General features: G+C 52.8%; 1 protein-coding gene across 2 annotated transcripts in view; it reads right to left on the reverse strand.

The window, feature by feature from the left end:
• DTX4 (deltex E3 ubiquitin ligase 4) overlaps positions 1–18,772 on the reverse strand; it is a 33,880-nt gene extending 15,108 nt beyond the window's left edge. For both annotated transcript variants that reach the window (XM_057553383.1, XM_057553382.1), the window contains exons 1-5: positions 18,265–18,772; positions 9,054–9,777; positions 2,684–2,745; positions 2,165–2,326; positions 264–325 (exon numbers count right to left, since the gene is read on the reverse strand). In XM_057553383.1, coding sequence (XP_057409366.1) covers positions 264–325; positions 2,165–2,326; positions 2,684–2,745; positions 9,054–9,777; positions 18,265–18,475 — 1,221 coding nt within the window. In that variant the 5' untranslated portion in view covers positions 18,476–18,772. The remainder of the gene's footprint in view (positions 1–263; positions 326–2,164; positions 2,327–2,683; positions 2,746–9,053; positions 9,778–18,264) is intronic.
• Positions 18,773–19,460: the final 688 nt, after the last annotated feature.

The raw sequence follows: 19,460 nt of genomic DNA on the forward strand, positions 1-19,460 counted from the left end.
TACTGCCTTTCTTAAATTCAGACTCTCATGTTAAGGCAGTTTAGAATCAGTCAGCAGTTTGCTGAATGGGGAGGTGGGAGAGGTTAAGCTGCAGCTGTCGCTCAGGACCATGAACCTTGGAGCCTGGGCGTCCGCTCTGACCAGCTCTGCACCAGTCAGGACTTAGAAAGCAGCTCCTGCTGCATCCTGCGGAAAACTCTAGCAGAGGAGATGCCTGTGGGTGACGGAGAAGGTGAACCCCGCCCTGTCTCCCCTGCAGTCACCTCGTCTGGTGGATGCCGGACTTTCTGCAGATACTTCTTCAGCACTTCTTCTGGGGTTTTACCTGTGGGGACAAGATGTTCAGTGGGCCACCAAGACAAGCTGGATGTGTCAGAGAGAGGGGAGTTATTAGCCAGGCTCAAAGAAGGAAAGGCAAGCAATTCATTGCGCAATTGGATTTAAGAACTGAAAGGGAACAGAGTGGTAGAAGATGGAGGGAGGTGGTCTGAGGAGATGGGAGGTGCTCACATCCGCCTTTATCTCCTTAGGTCACTTCCCTGACAGCCCCCTGCCTAATTTCAACAAACCCACTTTTAAACTGACAGAGGTTGAGTGGGCTTTTCTTCCACATCATCAAAGAGCCTGGACCCGCCCAAACGATGCAATGAGATGACGAATGAAAGCACTCTGTAAACTGTTACACATTTAAAAGCATTAGGTAGGCTTATGGCATTCCTTTTACAATGTGCTAAGTACTGTCTCAATCGGTAATGTGGAGTCAAAGTGCTATTATTTTTATGGGAAACCAGGAATTTATGACCACAGCTTCAGGATAGTCTTCTCTGGCTGTTGATGGCATGATCACTGCCAGCAGAGGTAGCCCAGCGGTAGGGAAAGGGTGATGCTCTGGGAAGCAATCACCTGACAGGTGCATTGATTCTGGAATTTTGGGGAGGGGGGGAACTGGACCCCTAAGAGGCGGCCTAGCCTAAAGGCAGGGGATGGGATGATACAGACTCACAAAGAGGCATAGAAGTTTGAGAAAAGGGTCAGTGCTTCCCTGGGTGACTTTCTTAACTTCTCGAAGCTTCTGTTTTCTCACCTAGGAAATAGGCAAAAGCAACCACTAGCACCTACTGAGAGCGATGCTTTGACAATTAAATGAGCTAATGGATGTACAGTTCTTTGGCACTTTACCTGCTAAGAGTCTGATATATGCTGTTAATAATAACAGGAAGAGTGGGAAAGTGCAAAATCCTGCCGTTTCCTATGAGACTACAAGCAAGGCAATCAAGTTTATTTAAGCAGAGAGATTTTGATAGACTGGAAAAGTAGGACAAGGGTTTGAGGAAGTGGATCCTATAACATTCAAAAGATGGGATGCAGGTCCTTCCTTCCCACTGCCCTGCTCCTCTTAGAAGAATCAAGCTTCTATTAACTGAAAGCCTATTGCTTGCAGGGCTAAGTCACAATATACATATGATCCCATTGAAATTTCATAACAAATTTGCAAGGTGGGGACTTAGGGGTGACGGTGAAATCATTTAACAACCAATACCAGAGGCTAGAAAGACCAGCCACAGAGCTGAAGTGGGGTCCTTGGTGCCCGGATAAGCACAGGTATTTGACCTCCTAGTTGTGGGATGTGAAAAGGGAGAATGGAGCTCCTAAAGGGGGGTTCGAGGGGCCAGAGTGTCTGGACTCTCCAGAGGGACAGAAGACAGTGGTTACTTCCCCAGTGACATGGATGCATTACAGGACATACCTGCCGGGTACCGGTTGTGCCCATTGTAAAGGTGAGAACATAGAGGCTGCCTGGGGTCACAAGACTGCAAGGGACAAAGTTGGGGTATGAGTCGAGTCTGTTTGGATTCCAATGTCAAAGTGATCTTTCTCTCTAATGTATTGATGTTTTATCTGTGTCACGCATCCTATTTTTATGTGTCTATATTTTTGTGCTGCATTTTTATATTTCTCAAGGTGTCGCCATCTGATCCATACCTCATCCACTTTGGTGTAATCATCAGAACAGGTACTAGGTAGGCCCATTTAGCAGATGCAGAAATTAAGGCACAGAGGGTGAAGGCATGGGTGTGACCCTCAGTGGTGGAGGCAGAGCCAGGGCTGGGAGCCAAGTCTGTGACCTCCCCGCCAGGACCCCTTTTGATAAAGAGGCCGATACCTTTCTTGGCTTGTTTCTTGGTGGTCTTGCGGCTCGTGTTGGAAACCCCTGGGATGGATTTTATTTCGCTCTTGCTGACGGGGGGTGGGTGGAGAACCAGCTTTGGTGGCCTGGTGAGACACACAGGCAGCCCTGCCGCACTCATGAGGATCCCAGTGATTCCTGGAAGGGCAAGAGCATGAGAGAAGAAGGACTGGAGAGTCAGCCCCCCAAACCCCCCCCAACCCCCCCCCCCCCCACCAGTAACCTACTCGCCTCCTTTCCACCGGCGTTCCCATAACTCATGGATTCTCTACGTAGCCTCTACTTTTCTCGGAAACGTATCCATTCCCTCATTTTCAACAGCAAGCTTTGCTTTTCACTATCAATTCTCCCCAAACTCTTCCTGCCCTTCCAACCCAACTCCTCACACCCTCATTTGTCTTAATCAACATCCGAATTGTCTCTCTTTTCACAAATGCTCACTATACCTATTTCATTGCTTTTGTTTTTCTACCTTCAGCCGGGGGCTTCTCTTACCTGCCAAGGCAGGGTTGACAGGACTGGACCCACTTAGGTTCTTCACTGGGACGGTGGGGACCCTGAAAAAGGAAAGAGCAGATGTATCATGCTTTTGACAAGTGGGACAAAATGGGCCAGTGGTGGGGACCCCAAAACTTCACCCACTGAGGGGTTCCCCTTTCTTATTACTACTAAAGAGGCAGTATGTTCTTAGCCCCTCAGCCAGAGCTGGTACCTTCAAACCTTGTCAGTCCACGTCATGCCTCCACTCAGAACCTCAAAACTCAGAAGGGCCCTGCAGTTCCCTCAGAGTCCCAGGAAGGCCTACACAGCCCTGCATGAGCTGCCAAAATCCCCCACCCCAATGCCCCCAGCTCTCTGGCCTCTCCTCACATCACTCACCTCTTTACTGCACTCTAGCTGTTCCTCCTACTGGCCAAGAACAGTCCTGCCTCAGAGCCTTTGCATAGGCTGTTCCCTCTGTCTGAAATGCTGTTCCACCTGACACCTACTTGGTTCCCTCTTACAACTTCTTCAGCCTTGGCTCAAATGTTCCCTTCTCAGTGATGTTCCTGAGGCCATCTTATTTAATACTGCTAACCACCCCTCCATCCCACCCTGAGACCCCCCAAGCCCTCTTTCCCTGGCCTTTTTTTTTTTTTTTTGGCCACGTCCCACAGTTTGTGGGATATTAGTTCCCCAACCAGGGATTGAACCTGGGCCCACGGCAGTGAAAGTGCTGAGTCCTAACCTGTGGACCGCCAGAGAATTCCCACGTATGATCTTTGAAAATAAGTTGTTGCTTCTTATCTTCCCTCCTAAAATCTAAGCTCTACCAGGGCAAATATCTTTGTCTGTTTCATTCAGAGCCTGACACTAGTAGGCATTCAACAAATATTGGTTGAAGAAATGAAAAAAACCTAAAGAAGCAAGTTCAAACTTGGGTGTACAGTCACCTCAGAAGCTTTTGAAAAGGCAAAGCCCCTTGCCTGCCTCAGAAGCTCTACCTGTGGCCAAGAGAATCTGCATTTTTACAAGCTTCTGCTGAGAGGACGCAGAGGCAGCCGAACCCTAGTCTAACATTTGGAAACCATTGCTCTAACAGCTGTCACTTCTCCTTTTCCCTGAGAAACATAAATATCAGGCAAGGCCTCCTCCCTTTTCTGTCCTTCTCCCCAGCAACTTGAGCCAGGATGGAGAGAACACAGCACAGCTGCCTGGGAAAGTCGAGGCCTCCCACGGTGCTGAGTAGAAAAACAGGAGACACATGGGGCTAGGTCTTGCACCATCCCCCTTGCCACCCAGACCTCCACAGCTGGGTTTGGGAGGGGATGTGGGCTTGGAGAGCCGGATGAACGGGGTCACCGATGACTCCAGGAGCCAGAGTTTCTGCTGTGGGGGTAGGGTGGTGCTGGGAAAGTAGGGGGAGGGGAAAGAGTACTTGTTTATTTGTTTATTAATTTATTTGTCCATTCATACTGAGCCCACTTTGTCTTGGATACTCTGCTGGATGCCAGGGACACAGCAGTGAACAAGACAGCGCACAGCCCTTCACCCGTGTGTTAAAATCGCTAACAGGAGTAGAGTCAGGCACTTAATCCCAGGCACCATTCTACCTGCTCACCATATATACATCCATCTAACCCTTCCAACAACCTATGCAAGAGGCATTATTATTATTATTAACTCCGTTTTAATAGGCAGGGAAGGTGAGACACAGAGAGGTTAAGCAAACTTGACGAAGGTCACACAGCGAAGGATTTGAACCCAGGAAATCTGTCTCCGGAGCCCATTGTTTTAGCCACTCACTAGGCTGTGCTCTTGTGTCTGTGTAATCCTCCTAACACCCCCATGCTGCAGACAGAAAACACGAAGCTTCAGGTTTAAGGAATAAACCCACAACTCAGAGGGGAGGTTGGAATGTCACCTCAAGGCTGAGCCCTGGGTCTGTCTGTCCCCCACGTGCCCAGAAGGATGGGTGCTTGCCTGGCCATGCCGAGTCTTCTGGGGCCTCTGTCCCTTCCCAGGGATGATGACGTGTGCACCGGGGTTGTGAGAAGGATGTGGAAATAACAAATGTGGGTGTGTTTGTGTCTCAGCAGGCCACCAAAGGTTACTTGTCCTCAGAAACTGTCCCCAGGATAAATCAAATCCCGATGGGAGGAGGGGAAAGCTGAATTCAACACAGAAGAAAGACACCAAGAAAGAGAGGCACAGACTTGATTCCGGACTCTGTAACCTGCCCCACAGGGCCAGGCATGGTATTGTGGATGGGGGGGGGGCAGTCAGAGAAATCAGGTTAAAGACCCCATCCTGCCAGTAACAATGTCCATCAACTTTTCTGAGCCTCAATTTTCTTATCTGTAAAACTGTGAAAGTCTTGGGTTAGAAGCTGCCAAGGAGACTTCCTGATGATTTCCCACCCCACTACCTGGGGACCCAAGGTGCCGTCTCTGCCCTGGGTCCCCCACCTGGAGCTGATTCTCCTCCCGCCTCTCTCTGGGGAGGGTGGGGTGGGCAGGGTCCCGCCTCTGCGCCTGTTCTCTGGATCCGCACCAGGGGGCAGTGGGCAGTGGGCGCCACCCAGCCCAGCACCTGCCTTCCCCCCTCACCATCTCCAAGGCCCCCACTTCAGCTGATAAGTAGCTGTGATCTGGGTGACAAAAGCCACCTTTGTTGCCACAAACTGGACTGGCAGGTTTCCACACCCAACCTGGTTAACCAGGAAACAGTCCGTCCCCAGCGCGCACGTCCCGGGCAGCCCGAGAACTCAGGGTCGGGGGCAAGGTCTGGGGAGAGGGAGGGTCTGCTGGTGAATACTGCGGAACAGGTGGGTGTCCCTGCCAGGCCAGGAAAGGGACAACATGGTGGAAGGGCTTGTCAGGAGGCTCTGGAGGCTTCCCCAGCAGGGCTTGGGGAAGAGGGGATATTTGCTTATGAAATACAGAAGGGTCCAGCGGAAGGGGCCCTGCAAGGGGGTCAGGATATCTGCTTCTAGCCCAGCTCTGCACTGACTTTGTGCCTTTGGGAGAACCGTGCAGCCTCTCTGCCATTCATGACCGCATCTGAGTTACCACGCAGTAAACAGGGCACCCTAAATCTCTGTCCCATGGGTTCCCGGGGAGGATTTAGGATCTAGGTCGAACACTTTGTAAATAGCCAAGCCCTATGCAAATTTGGGTGATTGTTTACATTTTTTGGTTCCCAAAGGTGAGAGGAAGTTGGGCTTGATATAAAGCCTTTTCCTGCTTAATATTCCAATTTTCTCAGATTCTTGAGGATGTCAGGTGTAAAGTATTAATACAAAGTTGAGAGCTGGGCAGATTGTTGAGCTGGCAACACTTGATCACCCTTCCCCCACCGTTATTCGTTAAAATGAAAACCAAGAACAGCCTGTATGGTCCACACCGGTCACAGCCTGTTGGGGCCCCCAGGGTTACAGGTGCCTGACTCCTTTTCCTGGAAATCAGCAACCCAAAGGCAGGTGAGCGTTCACATCCTCCAGGCAACTCAACTCAGCAAAAGCTGCCTGACCCAACTACTTGTTGGCCAATCAGCAGACACCCCCTGCCCCCATGCTGTGGGGAAGTTCCCAGTTATGGAGGGTGCACATTTTAATTTCTGTCTCTAAAATACAAAACTAAGAAAAGAGAAGAGCTGGCAAGGTGGCAGGGGAAGGGGGGTTGATGAGGGGAGAATAGCTCTGCAGATACCATGGTGAGAAGTGTTTTTCTGGGAGTTATGAGCCAACCCAGGAATCCTCGGCAGAACAATGGTCTTGTCTCTCCAGCAACCGAGGTCTCGCTGGAGATAGAGAAGCCTCCATTCTGGAAAAGAGGGCCAGAGGGGCGACTCCCGCCCTCCTCAGCACAGCCCTCCTCTCTCCTCTTTAGAAACCCCCTGCTTGTGTCTCTGAATAATTCACAGGATCTTTTGTTCCCCCCAAACCCTTCCCTCCATCCCACCTCTCCCGCCCTCCCTGGTCTTCCTTCTTTCCGTGGGAAAGTTACTGGAAGAGGTCATGGGCAGAGAGGGGAGGGGGAAGGGGCCGTTGGACGACAGAAGGTCGATGGCAATGGCAGACAAAGGGAATAAACACGCTAATTAAATGGCCAAGAAAGGCTGGAGGAGAAGATGGTAGTGGGGGTGAGGGAGGTGGTAAGAGGTGAAAAGGAGAGGGCTGGAAGACAGAGAGGGTAGGGAGGGGCCTCCCTTGTCAGGAAAACAGAGCAGAGAAAAAAACAACTTGTTTCTATAGCCCTTTTGAAATTGCACTGCCCAGACCTCCGCCCTACTCTGCTGCTCGGATTCTATTGGCAGGCAGATACTCAAGCAGAGAGATAAAGAGCTGCCGACTCCTTCATTGACATTTAAAGCAATCTGGGGTTCCTTTCCCTCAAGTATGGCATGGGGTTACTTGGCTTTTGTCTAGGGCGCCAGAAATGAAGTAGGGTGTTAGATTCTGCTCAGCTCGGACTTCAGTAACTACAGAGCGCATAGATACTGTTCGTAATAATAATAGCAGCTAATACTGAAAAGACTCTTAATATGTGCCAAGCACTGTAGTAAATCCACACTGAATATTTCACTTAGTCCTCATGACAAACCCTATAAGCAAGGTACTATTCCTATCCCCATTTTACAGATGAGTAAACTGAAGATAGAGGATGCAAAACTTGCCCCAAGTTACGCAGCCAGAAATTTGGGTTCCAGCCCAGCCAGTCAGATTCTAAAGACTGAGTTCTTACCCACTATAGGAGCCTCCCTCTGCCATGCCAGCAGTTGCCCTGGAACTCCGTTAGAGGCCCCGGGATGCTTCTGTACGCCAGTGTGGAGAAATTGAGCAGCGGCATTGTGCGGGTAACCCCTTCCCCTCTGCCAAATACTTCTGCAGGCTCAGAGGAAGTCATGAAAATCCCAGGCATCTGACTAGCATCTGACCATTTATAAATTGCCTTCGAATACAATGAGGAGCTGGGCTTTGGCCAAAAGAGCAGAAGACTAGGAGACGAAAATCTAGGTTCCAGCTCCCACTCAGTAACACATGGGCTGTGCATCTCTCCTTGGGGAGTTAATTCCTAGCTGAGTGCCCATGCCTGACACTTGCATCACTGTGTAAGGTAATGAGTTAATGCCGGCGAGTGCATCGGGTCAGCTGTTAAGGGGTGACTTCTCTTAGCTGAGGTTTTTACACTGGCTCCATGGGGTAGGCAAGGCAAGCATGATGATCCCCATTCCACACAGGGGGAACAGGGACCTTGCAAAGATTCGATGCCTCGCCCAGTGGCAGAGGCAGGAGTGAAGGCCCGGCCTCACAGTCTGCAATCTACCCTCCTTCCTGTCTCCTCCCAGCCCTGAGCCTCTATGTGCAGAGATCTTCCTCTGGGCAGCCTGACCTTCACACTCTTGTGTCCAACCTACCTCTGAACCATCCCGAATGTCTGGGGCTTGGGTGGCAGGCAGGGCCAGGCTCCTCCAGAGAAAGGGAAGATTGGACAGATATAAGTGGCCAATCTCACATGAAATCAGCGGCTGGCAGGCAAAGGCTACGGGTACCACATGGACCTGCGTCTCTCCCATTTTAGGATCAGGAAGGCCAAGAGGATGATAAAAAGTAGTTATAACAGAATCTACAACGTCCCCAAGTTGTCACAGGAATGACTGAGACAGTGCATGGAAAGTGCCTGGGAGGTAGTAAGTACTCGTTAAACATGGGCTGTTATTCCAATCTGGAGGCACCAGAGGAAAGGGACTAACCCTCACTTGGCACCTACTGTATGCTCGACACCGTGGTATGTGATTGACAGGGAAGCAGCATGGCTGAGTGGGGAAGAGTCTGGGCTCAGACTTCCTAAAGTCTGAATCCCGTTCTCCGCTGATGATTAGGTATGTGCCCTGGAGCGAGTGAAACTCTCATGTCTTCAAGGGCAAAATGGGATCAAAAAATGCCTACTCCACCGACTTGTTGTAAGGATTAAGTAAAGTGATAAAGCCCCCAAACTAGAGCACGGTGGGAGCCCATGAATGTTGCCTGCTATTTCTTGGTAGGCATCACCTGCTTTAATCCTCACTGCAACCCTAACATGAATATTGTGGCCAGCATTTACAGATGAGGAAGTTGGGGCTCTATGATGTTAGGGATCCGCCCCCATCGCAGGGCTAGGAAGAGGCAAAGTCTCCACTAGAATCCAGATCTGCTGGACCCCACAGGCCGCATCCTTGCTTACCCACCACACCGTGCTGCCTTCCACCTGCAGCCAGGGGGTCAGGCGAAGACGAGGAGGAGCTTAAGCCTTGGCAGCCCTTCCTTCATCTCTGACCCGGATGATCAGTGACGTCTGACTCCCCTGATCAGTCGATGCCCAGAGGCAGCCATGGAAGCACCTACCCGGAGGCGATCAGTACCCGGGACTGGGCGATGGCCAGTCGCTGCAGGTTGGTCCGATTCAAGGTCGCCAGGGCCACCCTTCCGGTCTTGCCATTGGCTCCCGGGGGGCTAGCAGGGGAGCCCGCATTCGCCCCTGCCGGCGTGCTGGAGGCTTGTCGCCGGATCGCCTGCGATGGGACCGTCTTCACCGGGCCTCGAATGGTCCCCGTGCTGTCCAGTGGCTTGGTCCCAGGGCCTGGCGGCGGAGGCACCTTGACCGCTCCAGACTCGGGCATGTTCTTGCGGGCAGCCGGGGGCTGCAGGGGTCCAGCGCTCCCGTTGGCCACCGCGGCCTTGACGCTCATCACCAGGACGCACTGTGGGCAGGAGCAGGGCGGGGCGGGGGGCGCGGCGGCAGGCCCGGGGCTGGCTGGCCAGGACTGGGCCTTGGGCAAGGTGCCAGTGACCATGGGGTAGATAAGATCCAGCCGCCGGCGGACGCGGCGCTGGCGCTGGGTCTGCCGGTTGATCTGGCCCATGGTGCTGAAGTCAATGACATAGCTGAAGCCGATGGAAGTGAGGTCGATCCAGGGGTGCTGCTTCTCGTAGGCGTGTTGGATGGTGATGCCCACTTCCATGTCGTACGGTGTCCAAGAACCATTGTCGTTCTCCCACTCCCACACCACGCCCTTCCCAGGGGCCGAGGTCGGGTCGTAGTAGTTGCGGCGAACTGGGCGGAGGGTCCCTGCCAGAGTGGGACAGAGGAGAGGATCAGGGTCACCAAGGGATGAAACTGAATTGTGTTACATTAATAGGCAGACATTAAACGAGTCCTACAGCGTGCCGGCACTGGGCTGCCGGTTGAGATATCAGCTTTGAGTGAGGCTCATTCCTGCCATGTTGAAGTCCAGCAGTCACAGGGGGGTGAAAGCAGATGCGTTACAAGGGGAAGGATGTGGGAGATAGTACACGGTACCAGAAAGAGCACTTCCTGGTTTGGAGTCGGGAGACCTTAGTTTGCAGCCAAATTTGATCACTTAATATAACACCCCCCAACCTTCTTTTCTCCCCTCAAGAAACAAGACGATAACTCCTTTGCCGAGTTTTTGTGAAATTAAATGTGGCTCACTCACTCAACGAATATGTATTTGTCTGTGGCAGGCCCTGGATTTCTCATGTGCCCTGTACTTTGCAATAAGATATATAAAGCCCTTGACACGTGCTAGGTGCTGAGAAATATCATTTCCCTTCTTCCTTGATTCTCCAAATGCCTCAGCCCCGAAGGTTACAGAGGAAAAGAACACAGGGTCATGGGACCCTAGAGGATAGAGGAAGACTCTGCCCCCACCTAGGAAGGCTGCCCAGGGCTAGGGGCGATGGAGCTGGCTCTCTGGACTTCTTTGGGTGTGGTAAAAAAGAAAAAAAAAAAAAAAAGATCAGGTTGAAAGAACTCTTTCATATTTCCCAGCATTAAATCTTATAACAACAACGGTGATAGTGATCATAAGAATAACTTTCTATTTATCTAACGTCTTTTGTTCCGAGAAGCTCAACCCTCCTAAAGATTGGACAGTCTCAATTTTGATAGTCTCACAGTGGGTGCGGTGGGGGGTGGTGAGGGCAGGGAGGAGATTAGGGTTTATTGCAGGGGAATAGGACAGCAGAAATGAACCTGCAGGACTGGCAGGGAAAACTAAGCCTGTAACTGTTGCCTCTTTCTCCTCTATCTACCGGAATCTTGACTTCAGATCCATGCCCCACCAGGGCTCATTTCATGGATATTAACATCAAGGCTGAAGATGCCTGGTTCAAGGCTGGGTAGGGAGACTGGGGAGAGCTCCGAGGATGCTGGAATCTCCGCATCCGTCAGCTTAAGCTCTATCCATCAAAGTGGTGGGAAAAGGCTCCCCTTCCCTGGCCTCTGACCCACCCCCTCCTCCAACCCAGAGGGAGACACCAAGACTGGGGACAGAATCTCATTCAAGGGGGGAAGAAAAGGAACAGTGACTATTCAGGCCTTTGCCAGGTCATAACCGCCCCCCCCCCCCACCTCCAAGCCCCTTGATGACCCAAAACATCAACATTCAGAGGCAGGAGGGAGAAGCAGAACAATCCCCTATTCAGTGCCAGGAGGTCTGCTGGATGTGGGGGGGAGCAGGAGAGGAGGAGGAAGAACGGGGTGGCCAGTAGGCCCCTGGTTTGCCGCCATTTCCTTCCTAAGGCGCCAGCTTGCTGGGGGACAAAGAGCACAGCCTTTGGATCCAACAGCAGAGCTTCCATCCCTTCCAGCTGTGTGATTAAGCCTTAGTTTCCTCATCTGTTTGGGTCCTGGGTAGCTTCTTCAAAGGGTGGATTTGAGGATTAAATGCAGCAATGAATATAAATGCTAAGATAATACCTGTCGCATGGCAAGGGCTCAATAAAAGTTGGTGATTATTATTGTAATTTATCTTCTATTTTATGTCTTAGCAGGATGGAGAAGTCACGGGGAAAGGTTTGTCCAGGGGATGTGAAGTGTGTGTGTATGTGTGTGTGTGAGAGAGTGAGAGAGAGAGAGACAGAGACAGAGACAGAGAGAGAAGAGGAGGACGAGAGAGAGAGTTTAAACTCCCTCTTTGCACAATCTTTGTTACTTAGAAAGCACCTTCAGCTATCCTAACTCATTTGATCTTCCTGGCAATCCTATGAAACAACGTTTAAAGGTGAGGACATTAAGTTTAGAGAGCTTAAATGACACTATTTTATTCTCTGTCCAGGGTAGCAGGGACAAACAATGCACTTGACCAATTCTCATAAATGTGCTTAAAAGGCATTTTTCACAATGGTGGTGTCAGTCCCAGCTATGCCTGGGAGTTGCCCCAGAACTTCTGGAAACTCTGCCCTGCCTCTTTCCAGGTTTATCCTCCTCTCTGCCCTGGACAGATGCCCCCTTTTCCTCCTGCATTCCCTCAGTGTTCCCTGACTCCCCGCTGCCCCTACTATTCACCAGGTCCCGTCTATCAAAATGCCCTCCTTTGCTGTTTTGATCTACTGAAATTTTCCTTATCATTCAGGTCCTATGCCATTTGCCATCCATTTCTTGAAATGCTCTCCTAGTCCGGGCTCCATCTTCAAAGAGTCTGGGGTGCACAGCTGCTTATGTCTGATGGGTACAAGCATCTCGGCACTTTTCATATCAGTGCCTAACGCAGAGTCGGCAGTAACGAGGGCTCCGCAGACGTGCTGTGATGGGGTGAGGACTTCTGGCTACGTTGGCATTTGATCATTTATCCCGTATTGCTGAGTATGCATTAGCTGCTGTGAGGAATGCAGATTCAGGCACTCCCGAAGCACCTCCCAGTCTAAAACGAGGCAACTGCCTAGTTATGAGGCAGAATATGCCACCAAAAAGGGTGTCAACAAATGCAGTGTTAGCAGAAAATGTAACCACAACCGCACCGTGCTTCAATCTCTTCCTCACTTCCTTGTAGGTCAAGACCAAGATGCTCTCCACCCACAACCTCTGTGGTCTCCTCGAATCCTAATACACTCTGCCCACATTTCTGCCCCACTGGCCTCCTGCAGACTCTCGCCACTGCCTCTTCTCCTCTCTGGGTTGCTTCACAATCTTGGTCCCTCCCCACCCACACTCTGGCATCCTCTTGGTTACCCATCCTTCAGATTTCAGCTCATTTCCTCGAGGAAACCTCTCTGGGTTGTCCGACCAGGTAAAATTCCTGCTCCTGTTTTTTTACACCGTCTTGAGGTGCAGTTACACATTTATTTGTGTGATTCATTGGATGAATGTCCACCTACCTCATGGGACTCCCAATCTCATGAGGGTGGGCATCCAGGAGTTTGCTTATGGCTGTAGCCCCCATGCCTAGCATGTCCTGAGGGCTCAATAAATATCCACTGAAGGAAGTAATAATAATTTGGAGACCATTTCAAGAAATGGAGACCATAACAAAGAGCATAGGGCCTGAATGATAAGGAGAACTTCAACAGGTAAGAGTGATGAGGAAGGGCATCTCAGGAGCAGGGACCTTGTGACTAGCTGGCGGGAGGGTGTCTAAGGGAATGCCGGAGGATCAAAGGCACATCTGTTTGGCAGGAGTAGAGGAAAACATGGGCACACAGGAAGATAAACTTGGAAAGGTGTGTGAGAGCCAGGGCATAGATGGTCTGGACTGCCAGGCTGTGAGGGCTTTTATTTACAGGCCACGACGAACCACAAACCAGGTTTGTGACACAGGGAAGTGATGACACCAGAGCTGTTCCATTTATTAGTTCCAAATGAGAAGTAATGCGGGGGGGGGGGGAGAAGGGGGAGGGTGCTGGCAGCAAAAATGCAAAGCAGGTGATAGACCAGAGGGACCCTACAGAGAGGTAATGGGTAGGACCTGACCACAAGTAACTTGGAATGCATTCCAAGTGATCCAGGATCACGTGCTTTCGAATCTCCTGGGGAACAGATCAGCAACACCCTCCAGAACTGAGGGTCGGCATCCCTGGGAGCTGGGCCCGGGAATCTGCACGTGAACAACTGCAGAGTATTCATTCATCACATATGCTCAAATTTCAGTTTCTACATGCCCGTATATATGGGGCATCCAAAAAGAAGGATGAGACGAGTCAAAGAGCCCTGAGGCTTTGACCACGGGCGAGTGGTAAGGTAGTGACGCCATTTAACAAGAGGGGTGTCACAAGGAAGAGCAGATTTTTGGAAGGAAAGATGCTGCGTTCAGTTCAGCCCTAGAGGGTTAGTTAAAAACAGAAGGCAGACCTCAGCGCGAAAGTTGTGGGACAAGAGAGGTGGTGGGATTACATTCTCTGATTATTTTGAGACCACTCCATCTGACATGGGCGAGTCCTGGACCTTTCTATTATCAGGACCCTGAATTAGATGATCTGAGGAAATCCACTGGGTCCTAAGGTGCAGTGTGACCCAAGGACAAGGTTTCTAATGGGACAGGGATAAAGGATTTCACAGACGAAGGAGGAAGAAAGAGGAAAAAAGTTTTTTCCAGCAACTCAGACATGTACATCCCAAAGCACCCAAGTTGTCCTGGCTCCTGGGAAATGAGAGACAACACCTTTCAGGCATGACCCTAGGACTCCAGGGCATTTCACCCACGTCCACACAACACGATGCTCCTGTACCCAGGAAATCCCAGGCCTCTCTTACCAGCACCCCTCACCCCCACTAGAATGTTCCATGAGGGCAAAGACTTGGATGGTTCACTATCGCTATATCCCACAAGCCTGGAACAGTGCCTGCACGAAGTAGGACATGGGCACTTGATTCAGAATCTCAGCTCTGCCGTGGACTAGCTGTACAACTTTGAGCAACTTCATCTTTTTCAACTTGTTCCCTTTCCTATGAAATGAGAACAATGGGTCCTTCATAAGATGGCCCAGGATGAAACCAGATAATGTGTGCAATGTGCTTGGCGCCTCCCTCGTACCGTAGCTATCATGTGGTCATGACATGTGCTCCCACCACTCTTGTGCTCACACAGGGTGGGGAGTATAGTTGGGGGGGACGAAAAATCAGCTTCTATCAAACCCTTTAATCACTCTCCATCTGACTCGTCACTGCGTTAAAGACATGAAAGAGGCAAAAGTTGCACAGAAAACTGAGCTGGAGGGGCTTCCCTGGTGGTGCAGTGGTTGAGAATCTGCCTGCCAATGCAGGGCACACGGGTTCGAGCCCTGGTCTGGGAAGATCCCACATGCCGCGGAGCAACTAGGCCCGTGAGCCACAACTACTGAGCCTGCGCGTCTGGAGCCTGTGCTCCGCAACGGGAGAGGCCGCGACAGTGAGAGGCCCGCGCACCGCGATGAAGAGTGGCCCCTGCTCGCCGCAACTAGAGAAAGCCCTCGCACAGAAACGAAGACCCAACACAGCCAAAAATAAATAAATAAATAATAAAAAAAATAAAGGAATTCCAAAAAAAAAATAAGAAAACTGAGCTGGAAAGAACCCTCCCTCGTACCATGTTACTTCTAATTAGCGTCATCACTGGTGCAGAGTCCAAACCCATTCACCTGCCGATCTGGATGACGGGAGGAAAGGAGCCAGAAGGAACCCTAAGGCTGCTCTTCATTCTACGAAGGAGAATGAGGCCTGAGCAGTCAAGGGACTTGCTGAAGGTCACAGAGTAAGCCAGTGGGTCTGGAATGAGACCCTGAGTCACGTCTCCCACTGCCAGCCCGGGTCTTCCCCCATCCTGCTGCCAGGCCCTGAAAATGGCAGTGATCAGATATGTTGGAAGATACAGAGCACAGTGATGTTGGAAGTTACAGGGGACAGAGCTCCAGCCACTGCCCTACAACAGAAAAAGGTCAGCCCAGTCAAGGTGAATGATCGTGGGTAGAGCGGACCCGATAGAGGCTTTTGGAAGCAGCCAAGACTCCTTCACCTCTATCTAGCCCTGTCTCTTCCCTTCTTCCCCATTCTCTACCCCAAAATGCCTAGAGGAGACCAGCACAGAATGCAAATAAGCTCAGACTCAGAGATGGTCTGGGGAAGGAGAAGGGCCCAGGACAAACAGAGGTGGGCAGAGGGTATCTGCAACCTCCCAGCCATCTCCCTGGAGACAGGCTGGATGAGGTTGGAACCCCGGGGAGTGGAGAGTCTGAGGACTTCCTTGGCAGCAGGGCAGGCAACTTCTGAAAAAACACAGCTCCCATGTCAGGAAATGTCCCCACATAGAGAAGGCAACAAAAAAAAAGAGAGGAATCGCCTCTGGGCAGGGGACTTCCAGCTCTCCTTTGTTTATGGGGATGTTTCTGGTTCCCAGCTTCAAACTGTGGCTTGGGGGTGGTGGGTAATTTAATTAAACATTGCCAGGGCTTGGCCGAGGTTGCCTGGGAGCCGGTGGTTTACAGTTCCTACCCTGTCACGGCTTCATCAATGAGCTATATTGAGAGGAACTGTGTGTCTGTTGATGGAGAAGACAGCGGAGGGGGCTGTGAGCCCAGAAACCCAGAGATTCTATTCTGCTTTGACAAGCTCCCTGACAGACCCAGCAATCCTGGGAATTCAGCCCAGTGCCTTATGCACCCAGCGCACCCAGCACGGGGCCTGGCGCTGAGGATGGAGGCTCTCGGTCCACGGTGGCCGATCAACCATTAGAATGAGTGGATGATACCAAAGCAGTCTGAATCCCTCAAAGACAGACAAAAAATGTAAAACACACCCTGAGGCAGTTTGAAAAATGATCCAGGGCCAGGTCGGGTCTAAAATCTGAGGAGCTCCAGCCTCCGACTTAACTGTGGACCACCAGGCAGTGGGCAGCCTGTCCTCAGGGAAGGGTGGTCAGACCCGGGGGAAGTAGCAACTGTCCTGCAACCCAGTTTTCTCCAGAACTTCATTTCTGTAGTAAGGGCCCTTCAGGCCATGACCCTTCCTAGGAACCACGTCCATCTCAGACATCCCTAAACACTGGCTAAACTTTCCCCCTTCTCAAATGTGGGACAAGGCCTGGGACCTTTATGTCACCAAGGTGTCTCTCCATCTGCTGCTGAGATTTAGTCTGAAATAGAAAAGCTAACACCTGCCCATTTATTCTGAGCAGGAGTGCAGTCCCCTGTCAGGTAGGTGTCTTGACTGTCAGACTCTCTGGCCCCACCTACAGGGCTAGTTTCCCCCTCCCCCCCAGTCTGATGCCTCCACCCTCACCTCTCTGACTTCTATCCAAAGTACACAGTTACCTTCTCCCCCTTCCCCCTTGGCCACACTTAGTCCTCTTTCTCAATCTCCCCACATTCCTCCTTATTCCCTCCTCCTCCCAGTCTCTCTCAGCTCCACCCCCCTCCCTCTCCCACCAAGGTTTAAGCCCCTCCAGATGCTAACACTTCTGGAATCCTTTCCCCAGAAAGCTTCACTCAATCGGTCGGTGTCTACAAAGTCCTTGGCAAAGAGGTTATTAGGAGTTATGACTAAAGATGAGGACACGAGGGTGGAAAGATACCCCTTTCCCATGACAATCCTAATTAGCGCACAGGATGCGGGGGCTTTCCAAGGAGGCGGAGATGCCTTTGCTCACACAGCTGTTCTCTGACCCTCTGGGACTCTCCCAGTCCTCCTCTCCGGTCCCTCCCCTCCACACCTGTCTCTCCAGGCTCCTCGGTCACACTCTCGAGAAAGCCGAGCCAGAATCCCCAAAACAACTGCTCACTTCCGTGAAGAGGCTACTGGAGAGACAGACCTGTCCCAGGTAAATTAAGCCTGGGCACCATGCGTGGGCCACGCAAAGAGATGCAGCCCCCTCTGCCCCTCATGCCAAGGACCTGCCACCCTGACCTCCAGCCTGCAGGCTCTCTTCTTTGCTCTGACCTGGAAAGGCTGGCCAGCTGGGATGTGGGATTTGTGGTGGCCACAGTGGCAACTTGATTCTCAGAAAAAGATAGGAGTTTAGTGTCCCCCATAGGGGACCTTTACGGGGCGAATCTTGGGGACAGTTTCTTTTTAGGAATCCTCCTCCTCCTCCTCCTCCAAGGACAAAGCGATCAGCTTCCCAGCCAGGCATTCCGGAGCTGTGTCCCTCCCCCTCCTCTCTCCATCTGCTCTGGCCTGTTGCTTCAACACTTGGAGTGCCCAAGCAGAGGCACTCACCAATGCCCCAGCAACCCGGGTGTTTCCTGCCCTGGAATCCCCCAAGTCCATCTCTGCTCCCAGAAAGGCCCTTCCCTTCCCATACTAGACTACACTGAAAGCCTCCCGGGAATCCCTTCTTCCTCCCCGCCAGTTCCCACCCTCCAGGTTGCAGCTGTGGGAAGCCATCCCACCCCGAGGGGTAGAGGCAGCAAGGTGGTTGACCAGGGGAACGTGTGGCAGGCCCAAGGGTGCCTGAGGCACAGTAGGGCCAGTCAGCCAAGGTGATGTGTGAGGAATGAGAGCAGGAAGCCTTTCCTATCAGCTGGGATTGCTTGTGGACTGGTGAGCCCCTGAATTTCTACAAGAGCCACCAAGCGTTTAAAAGGGGGGCGTGAAAGGGGGTCTTTTAGGAGCTAGGTTGAAGCTCGGTTTGCATAACCAAACCACGCATACTATTTGCATGGACGTTTATTGCAGGGAGTATCTTAAGAGGATCGTGGGGCGTCAAGCGCCCCCTCCACGACCACCTCTCGGTGACACCAGTGTATGGAGATGCGGACAAAGGTGGGCCCCGGTGGGCTCGCGACGTGGGAGATCTCAGGGCAGGCAGGGGAGGAGGCGCGGGCGGGGCAGGGGCGGCCGGCTCACCGGTGTCCTGGCGAAACTGGTTCATGGACTGCAGGTCGATGATGTAGGGAGCGAGACGGCTGTCCACCTGGCCCAGCACCACGCTGCCCCCGGCGCGGGGCCCGGCGCGAACCACCGCCTCGATGTGGTGGCTCACGGCCGGGCTGTAGGGACGCCAGCGGCCGTGCTCGTTCAGCCATTCCCAGACCACCACGGCCGAGGCCAGGAGCATGGCGAGCCCGGGGCTGCGGCGGCGGCAGCGCTGCGATGCCTGCCTCCCGGGCCCAGCGCGCCCGCCCTCCTCCGCTTCCTCCTGCGCCGCCGCCTCCGGGCCTCGACCGCGCCCCCCGCCCCGCGACCCGACACCCCGGGCAGCCTCAGCTCCGGCCCATGGGCCGCTCCCCAGCCGCGCATCCACCGGGGCCCGGAGACCAGGGCCGCCGGGCTCCGACCGCGCGCCGCCGCCGCCCGGGTGCGCCGCTGCTGCCGCTGCTCCGTGGGGTCGAGTCGCTTCATGCAAATGTCCGGCTCTCTGCAAACTGGCACCCGCCTAGCAAAGCCAGCCGGCGAGCGCGCGGCCGGAGCCCCGGCGGCCGCGAGCTGGCGCTGACGGCGAGGCGAGCATCGAGCCCTCGCACCAGTTGCGCCTCGGGCTCCGCAGACGCCGGGGTGGGATCTCGCCGCGCGATCGCGCTCGGACTGAAACGCCGAGTTCCCCACCCCTCCCTCCCCACCCTTTCACCGCACGTTCAGTTGTCGCCGCCTGGGAGAGAGCTCCCCCTCCCTGTGGCTCCGCTCAGCTGCTTCTAGAATGAATCGCCCCTCCCAAGCCCAGCGCTCGGGCAAACCCGCGCCTGCGGAGGGTTTCTCCGGTCCCTAGACGCGGAAAAGCGACCCACAGGACAAAGCCCCGGGACTGCAGCTGTTGCGTGCCGTAACTTTGCAGTCTCCCTCCCAGAAATGGAATTTTCTTTTTTCTTTTCTTTCTTTCTCTTTAATGCAGTGTGATCGGTGTCCGTACCGCGAGCTCCGAGACACTTAGTGTCTTGCACACTCACGCTCGCGCGCACACGCGCCCACATCCGCACTCTGTCCTTGATATGGTTGTATTACCTCATCTTCGTCCGCATCCTCAGCTGTCCGTCAAGGATGCAGAGCCACGCCCCCTGACGACTGGAGCAGGTGCCCTGGAGCTCAGGCGCTCCCTGCTGGCCTAA

Source organism: Balaenoptera acutorostrata, chromosome 9 (assembly GCF_949987535.1).
Source record: "Balaenoptera acutorostrata chromosome 9, mBalAcu1.1, whole genome shotgun sequence".
NCBI classification, from domain to species: domain Eukaryota; kingdom Metazoa; phylum Chordata; class Mammalia; order Artiodactyla; family Balaenopteridae; genus Balaenoptera; species Balaenoptera acutorostrata.